General features: G+C 48.6%; 1 protein-coding gene across 1 annotated transcript in view; it reads left to right on the top strand.

The window, feature by feature from the left end:
* The window catches only part of PRDM14 (PR/SET domain 14), a 7,720-nt gene extending 1,056 nt beyond the window's left edge, over positions 1 to 6,664 (top strand). Inside the window, exons 2-7 of the mRNA XM_008631397.1 lie at positions 92 to 324; positions 641 to 798; positions 972 to 1,242; positions 2,794 to 2,996; positions 4,275 to 4,376; positions 6,437 to 6,664. Of these exons, the coding sequence (XP_008629619.1) occupies positions 92 to 324; positions 641 to 798; positions 972 to 1,242; positions 2,794 to 2,996; positions 4,275 to 4,376; positions 6,437 to 6,664 (1,195 nt within the window). The remainder of the gene's footprint in view (positions 1 to 91; positions 325 to 640; positions 799 to 971; positions 1,243 to 2,793; positions 2,997 to 4,274; positions 4,377 to 6,436) is intronic.
* Positions 6,665 to 7,807: the final 1,143 nt, after the last annotated feature.

A 7,807-nucleotide genomic window follows, 5' to 3' on the forward strand; every position in this document is an offset into this window, starting at 1 on the left:
CCTGCGCCCCCCCCCCCCCCCGCCCCCCCGACCCCTTCCCCAGCCTCCCCTTGCCTGTCTACACCAGGCTGCCGGCCCCCTTCCCTCCCAGTGAGGGCTCGGCTCTCGGGACGGGGGCCCCGGGGTTGCTCTCGCCGCCCTACCCGAGCCCCCCGCGCAGGGCTGCCCGCAGTCCGGGCGCAGACGGGGCGGCGGGGCAGAGCTACAGGTACCACTTCACCGAAGAGGAGCTCAACGCTGTGCTGTACGGGGCCCTCCGGAGCAGTCAGCCGACCGGGAACCTCCACGCCATCTCGGGGCTCCGGGTGTCCCCCGCCAGCTCGGGTAAGTGGGTATTCGACGGCGGCGAGAGGGGCGCACAGGGTGACGTCGGGCGGCAGGTCGCTTCTGCGCTCCCACACAATCAGGTGTGCGGGAGGGTTCGGGGACAGTCCCAAGGGATGCAGGCAGCCAGGCTCAAGGACCATCGCAGGGGGCACGTCGGACTTTATTTCCCTGTGATTTTCTTGCGTTACGAGCCCACACCTGGGAAAAGCCAGGGGTGATTCAGTCTGCGGCCTCTGTCGGGGAGGTAGGACCTGCTCCTGGGGGCCGGTGCCGTGCTGAAAGAGGGATTCCTCTTCTGCCCTGTCACCCGCAGGGCTCGCGGTGCTGCGGGTGGCCTACGGGGACGTGTCTCAGCTCGGAGTCTTCTGTACGGACCCCATCCCGAAAGGAGTCCGCTTCGGCCCTTTCCAAGGCAAAGTGGTCAACACGAGCGAGATCAAGACTTACGACGACAACTCGCTGATGTGGGAGGTAGCCGAGGCACCGTCGGGCTCACCCCGCAGCCCCAACGCGGGGCCGGGGCGAGGCTTTCAGCCTCCCCTCTATCGTAGCCTGCAAGAAGGGCCCGGCCCAGTGTGGGTGGTGGGAGCGGGACGTGTGCGGAAGGGTCGGTCAAACCTGATCCTGTTTTCTCTGCTCTCCAGATCTTTGAATACGGTGGCCTGAGCCACTTCATAGACGGGAAGGGCGCCGCTGGCAACTGGATGTCCCTGGTGAACTGCGCCAGGTTCCCCGAGGAGCAGAATTTGACGGCTATCCAGTGCCAGGGACAAATCTTCTACGAAAGCTGCAAGGAAATCTTCCCGAAGCAGGAGCTGCTGGTGTGGTACGGTGATTGCTACGTGCAGTTCCTGGGCATCCCCATCAGCTTGAAGGGCATGGTGGAGGGGAAGAAACCCCCGCAGCATTCCGAAGGTGAGCCTTCCAGCAACCCCTTGGGTGACACTACCCCTTATTCCGACGGACGTGTGCCTGGCCGGGATTAGATTCACACGAGGTAAAGAAACACAGGCATCACTTTTTTCCAGCTGTTTTATTTTAAAGGCTTCCCAGACCCTGCGATGAGGCGGTGGTGGGTGACCGGTTCTGCCGCGGGGGCGGCGGCCCGGCAGCCCCGGTCCCTCGGGTCTGTCTGCCCTCCCGGGGAGCCGATCCCCGGCCGCCCCTTCCTGCAGCATCCAGCACCCCGAAGCAGAAGCTTCCCCTCGGCGCCGGGGAGTCCGGGGGGTGCACCGAGGGCTGCCGGCAGCGCGGAGCAAGAGGCTCCCCTTTCTTCCGCCGGCAGTCCGCTCCCAGTCCGCGGTTCCTCAGAGAGTTTAAAGTGGTGTTTGTTCTGACGATTGCAAAACATCTGGTGGTCCTGGGCTGAGCTTGCCTCGGCCCCACAGCGCCGTTGTTCAGGGTCCCGTTTTGGGACGAGATGGGCTTTTCGGGGTTATTCCAGCTTTGGTCCTGTTCCATCTTACGATTGCACACCTGACTTTCGTGTAATTAACGCTCTCAGTAAATGAGGCAGGCTGAAGTCGTTCCGATCCCGTAACGCCAATATTGCTTGCAAAAGAAAGCCAAATGCACTTACGCCAGGGTGAGGGGAGGGGAAGGATAGTTCTACTTGTAATGTACAGGAAGTATGATGTTCTCATAAGCAAAACATGTGTGGAGAAAACAGAATTGTGCCAATACGGGAAGAGCTGGAGCAGGGAAGGGATGGGTCAGCTGGGTGCAGCAGAAAGGGAGAGAAGCAAACTGGCATGAAAATTTGGCATGGAAAATTTTGTGCCTGCTGTATTGAAGTGTCTAATTCGGACAGATGCTAAATGGTTCATTTCATCTTAAGGTTTAAGCTAAAGCTACTTTTATTAAAGACAGAAAAAGATGTGTAAACGTCTGAAAAATTTCCAGTGTTTTTCCTAAATTCAGCGGTTAAAAATGAATTGAAATACACACACCAAAAAAAAAGCCAAATAAACTTGTTATTTTGTTCGATAGTTATTTGAAAACGATAGAAAAGGTGTGCAATTTTTTTTTTTTTTTTTTTGGGGGGGGATGGTAGGTAAAATTTACGGACAATTCTTGACAAGAAATATCTTGCAATGGTTCCATATGGGCAGAAGTTTTTATGTGGGACTCTGAGTTGTTTTTTCATATGTTTTCTTGCTATTTATGGAGATACAAGGATGAAATCCTGTTTTTGCTGAAGTTAGTAGCTAAAATGAATAATTTTAGCAGACCGTAGGCTCTAGTTTGTTCCCCTCCGTTAAAAAGGCAAGGGGAGCACTGCGAACGTTCAGGAGTCACGGCATGTATTTTGTTAATGATATTGCCAGCATCCATTTACAGTTGTTGCCCTCTTGGAGACTTAAAATTCCCCGTAGGGGTCCTAGCTCTGACAAGGATGCAGATTTGAAGTGAATCCCTTCTGCCGTGGTGTAACAGAGAGGTGGCACTTTCCCTTCTGCTGTACAGAAGCCGGGGAGAGCTTCAAGTGTGAGCGCTGCGGCAAAGTTTTTGCCTACAAGTACTACCGGGACAAACACCTCAAGTACACCCGCTGCGTGGACCAGGGGGACCGCAAATTTCCTTGTCACCTTTGTGACCGATCCTTTGAAAAAAGAGACAGGCTGAGGATCCACATTCTCCACGTTCACGAAAAGCACAGACCTCACAAGGTGAGCCTGCTCCCGGGTCTCTCCTCAGTCACTGGCTCTTCTGGGAGGACTTAATAAGTCTTTTTTTTGGTCCAGATAAGATGCTGACAATGTTCCTCCTCCTCCAGTTTCCCCAGCAGTTTCCTGGTGGGACTGCTCTGCCTTTACAGGAAGAGCTTGTCATGTTCAACAAAGCTTGGTTGAAGAAATTTAATGGATTTAGCTTAGGAAAATAAACCCCACAGTCTCAGTGAGAGTTTAAAAAGAAACAAAATTTCTCCTGGGCTTTTTGGGTGTTTGCATGTGAATGTTGCTCTTTTTCTTACACAGTGTGGGGGGTTAACTTGTGTTTAGAGGTGCTTGGCTCGGCAGGATGAGGAGAGAGATGTCTCACGTCTGTTTCTCACACCCCACCCCTCGGTCTGAGAACTGACCACAGCTGTGTCTGTGACTGTTGAACCAAACAGGGCTTAAAAGTTTTACATTCAATGTGAAGCAGACTTTCAACTGATGAAAGCAAATCTTTGAGATACTTTACTCATCTCCACCAAACACCTTGCTTCTAGCACCAGTTTTCTCTAGCAGCACTGGGAATGGAAAATCAGACTGTTTCTAAAAGCTTGGGAAGGGCAAGTCCTACTGCTTGAACTTGCACAGTTAAATCTGTCCTCAAAATTCTCCAAATACCTGTTTTATACATCATCCTACAATGTGATTTTTTTCAGGAAAGTATTTTATAACTAAAATGGCATTATTGCACTGTCAGAATATCTGCATGGAATTAGTAACAGATAAAATATTCCATTAAATATGAGGTATTAAATACCATGTAATCCCTTTCTTTTTCATTTTCCCTTGCCTTGGTCGATTTAAGGTTATTTTATTCTTTAGGAAGTTTGTCTTTTAGGAATGAAAAATAACTGGAGTTTGATTTATATTTTTTTATTAAATGATTTTGCAAAAATTTTCATATTTTTATTGCTGAAGATCAATATTTTCCTGAAGAAAATAATTTTTATTGAAACAATTTTAACACAAATTATTTGAGATTTTGCATGATTTTCATGTGTGTATGTATGCATATGCACCTAAATTTGTTCTTAATACAAGACCAAACTTCCAGGTATTTCAAATTATTGCAGCTTAAAATTACTATTGTGTTTACACATGAATACATAAATATATGTGCATATATAGATATATGTAAAAAATGTGCACATCATCCACATACTTAATTTTTTTTTTAACTATTCCATTACATGCTTCCTTTTAACTTTATTCCTTTTTTCCTCCCCCCAGTGCTCTGTGTGTGGGAAGAGCTTTTCTCAGTCCTCCAGCCTGAACAAACACATGAGGGTTCACTCTGGGGAGCGCCCCTACAAATGTGTCTACTGCAACAAGGTAAGGCAAAGCCTCCCTCCGTCCTCTGCTGCTCTTTCTTTTTTCTTTCAAGAAAATGCTTTGTATTTGAGTGGTAACCAGATAAGTGGGTGTCTGTTCTGGGCAGCTGTGAGGTAAAGTGACAGGGCTGGATGAGACTGAAGAAACAGGATCTGGTCTCCATCTGACATGGAATTTGTGGCTCGTCCCAGCTCAGTGATCTGCTGCAGAAATAAGGTCTAGAAAAGCTTGAGAGCATTTCAAATACCATCCAAGGCATGCAGCTAGATCCAGTATTCTACTTTTTCATCAGACAGGTAATTTTTGGTGTTAGTGACACTGCTTCTGGATGGCAATAAACAGATCTGGTCTATAAACTGAACCTGCACAATATAAATTTGTGCAGGCTTACCTTGTAATATCAGGGCTGTTGACGGGCAGCTGGGCATGGAGGTTTCACTTAAAAAGAACACAAACAGAACCATGCAGCCCCGATCAAAGATGTCCTCTGCTGTTACTGCCCATCACAGCAGGGACGATTCAGGTGAGCTCTCCCTGTGAAAGTGCTGGTGGCTCTCCCAGCAGACAGCATGTGGATGCACAGGCTGCTGCTGGGTGAGTATTGGTAGGGCTTCAGGTGCCATGGATTGTCCATGCAATGCAGAAGTCCCACAAGCAGTGGTAACCTGCTCCTGATTTTGTAGAGCTAGAAGTTTGTTTGTGACTGGCTGGACTAACACAAAGCTGAAGTGTTATGCTGTGAAGAATCCTAGAGGAAGCTCCTTTTGGCTATTATATTTTTTTGTCTCCCCATGATCCCGAACACACTTGTAGGCAGAGTTTAGGGTGAAATATCATCCTTAATCTTCTGATCACAAAAGGAGGTGGCAGAGCTTTATAGGTTGCTCTGTAAAGAGATCTCTAGGGACAGTTGACCAGCCCCCAGCCATTTCTGGTTGGACTGCTGTGGATTGGATCAGATTAAACTATTAGTCCTCAGGCTGCTGGATGCAGCTATCCTGGGACATAGCCATCATTTCTGAGGCTGGAAAACCAGGGTCTGTTTTAATGAATCCTCACCTGCTCCTCCTGTGCAATTATGATACTTCTTTTCCTCTTCTGCGTCTTAACAGTGGCTTTGCTTTTCCAGCTCCTTTGCTGGAAAGCAGTGGTCACTTATTTCGGCAACATTGTGAGATTAAAGGAACAGTGTTGGGTCAACATCACTATTCTCTCCCTAAAACATATTTTGGCCCTTGATATACATTTCCAAGGGCTTATGTATAGGACTCTGTGATCTTTTTGTGCTCTAAGGTTGCAAGTGAAAAGGCATCTGAGATGTAGTGCTGTTTGCTGTGAAAACTTACTACAGAGTATTTATTTTTTGTGGTCTGCAAATAGCAAAGGGCCTGAAATTGTCTCTCTTTGGATAAGAAAAAATGGGGGAAGCATGGGCAACTTCACAACATTCCTGTTGAAATTTTGATGTGAGGGTTTTATCCCCAAATGTAGGAGAAGTCTTTATGACTTTGCTACTCAAGTGTGCGTGTTAGTGGTGGGGGAACAGGCTGGAAAGTCTGCCTGCAGAAAGAGCAGAGTATGATGGAGCAGGGAAAATGAGCCTGTAAAAGGTGTATGTGGACTGAATGGATGAATTTTAGCAGCTGAATCCCAAGACAGTCAAAGGGTTTATCTTTGAAAATAAGAACTGAAAGGAAAGCCTGCATTTTGTTTCCCAAACATAACGGAGCTGCAAAGCTAATTAGGGCAGTATTGACTTCTTACCTCTGACATACAGAAGATATTTACTGGTGTCTTTGGTCAGAAATCTTTCTCTGAGCTTCATCTGTCTCCATGGAGTCAGCCACATCCGTACAGCAATAGCTGTTGGCTTCTGATTCCTCGTTGCTGGGAGTTTTCATTCTTTTTTCCAGTCACCTGAGGATGTGAGCTATTTCAGGACTTAATTTTGAGGGCAATGTGCTTCGATGGGGTCTGGGTTAGCTGAAGGCGGGGATGACACATGTGAAAGCGAATTACTTGCAACTGCATCTCCTTTCCGATGATCCCTGCCCTTCCAGGCGTTCACAGCGTCCAGCATCCTGCGCACTCACATCCGCCAGCACTCGGGGGAGAAGCCCTTCAAGTGCAAGCACTGCGGCAAAGCCTTCGCCTCGCACGCGGCCCACGACAGCCACGTGCGGCGCACACACAGCAAGGACAAGGGCTGCACATGCTCTGTGTGTGGCCAGCACTTCCCTGAGCAGGAGGATTACAACTTCCACATGAAGATTCATGCTGCTCATTAGCCAGGAGCCCTGCGGATGTGTCCTGGAGCAGCTCGTGTGTGTGTCGGTCTGTGTGTGGCTGTGTGCACAGCGCAGGAGGTGACGCCTGCACTGGCTCCTGGGGTAGGTCTGGTCTCTGGACCCAGGGCATATGACTGAGCGTAGGGAGCAGAGTACACCCTAATGCCACTCTCCCTCTCCTCCCATACTCTAATCTCTAAAGGCAGGAGGGAATTCTACCTCCCAAAACCACTTTGTGCACAGGTATCACTGTGAGGAGCGTTTCTGCGTCTCTAATGCACCACGTCTGTGGACCGCCTTGTGCAGTCTGTATCAAAGCTTGTGTGAGGGAAGTTTTTATCAGGTGCATTTCTCAAAGCTGTTTTAACCTGTTTGTGTTGTTTGGACACATGACCACAGGTATGTGGTCTACTCACCCCTACCCTGTCTTTTAATGATGTTCTATTTAAATGTGAACTTCCTCAGAGAAACTGACTACTGGACCAACAGAGAGGTATTTGAAATCCTTCATTCAGCTGCTGGGACACTGGGAGCTCCAGGACTGTGAGACCAATTCTTCCAGAGGGTGCTGGATGCTGGTTAGCCCAGAGGGAGAGAAGTGGGGTGTGGTAAGAGAGATGCAGGCCTGATGTTTCAGCTAGCAGAGATGTTGGCTCTGTCTTCTCAAGAGTTTGGAGGACCAAACATAGTGATATTCCTAAGCATTAGTGCTGTTGGGTGGATAATGAGCAGTCAAGTGGCCTCACAGAAGTGTTTCATTGTGGACTCAGAACAGGCCAGGAGCAGGCACAATCCTAGCATGAGGCTCTTCTTTCTGAATTTCACTGAACCTGCCTGGTCCTGGCCAGGTGATTCTTTGCAGTGAGCCCTGATATGAAGGGTGGCGGGCTCCTCTACTTCCTCCTGGCTTTAAGTTGGATGACTGTTATAATGGCACTCCCTTCCCTTGTTCAAAATATAAGATTTAAAGTATCAAAATGGGGATATCAGGACTTCTCAGCGCCTACAACTCTGCACATGACATTCCTTCCCCAGACTGCAGGAAAGGCTTTGCTTCCATGGGAGGACTGGAAGGTGTAATCCTCCATGTCTCACTGGCCATACAAGCAAGTCTGGAATGATTTGTGCAGGTTTATGTACTTT

Source organism: Corvus brachyrhynchos, unplaced genomic scaffold (assembly GCF_000691975.1).
Source record: "Corvus brachyrhynchos isolate BGI_N302 unplaced genomic scaffold, ASM69197v1 scaffold633, whole genome shotgun sequence".
Lineage (NCBI taxonomy): Eukaryota > Metazoa > Chordata > Aves > Passeriformes > Corvidae > Corvus > Corvus brachyrhynchos.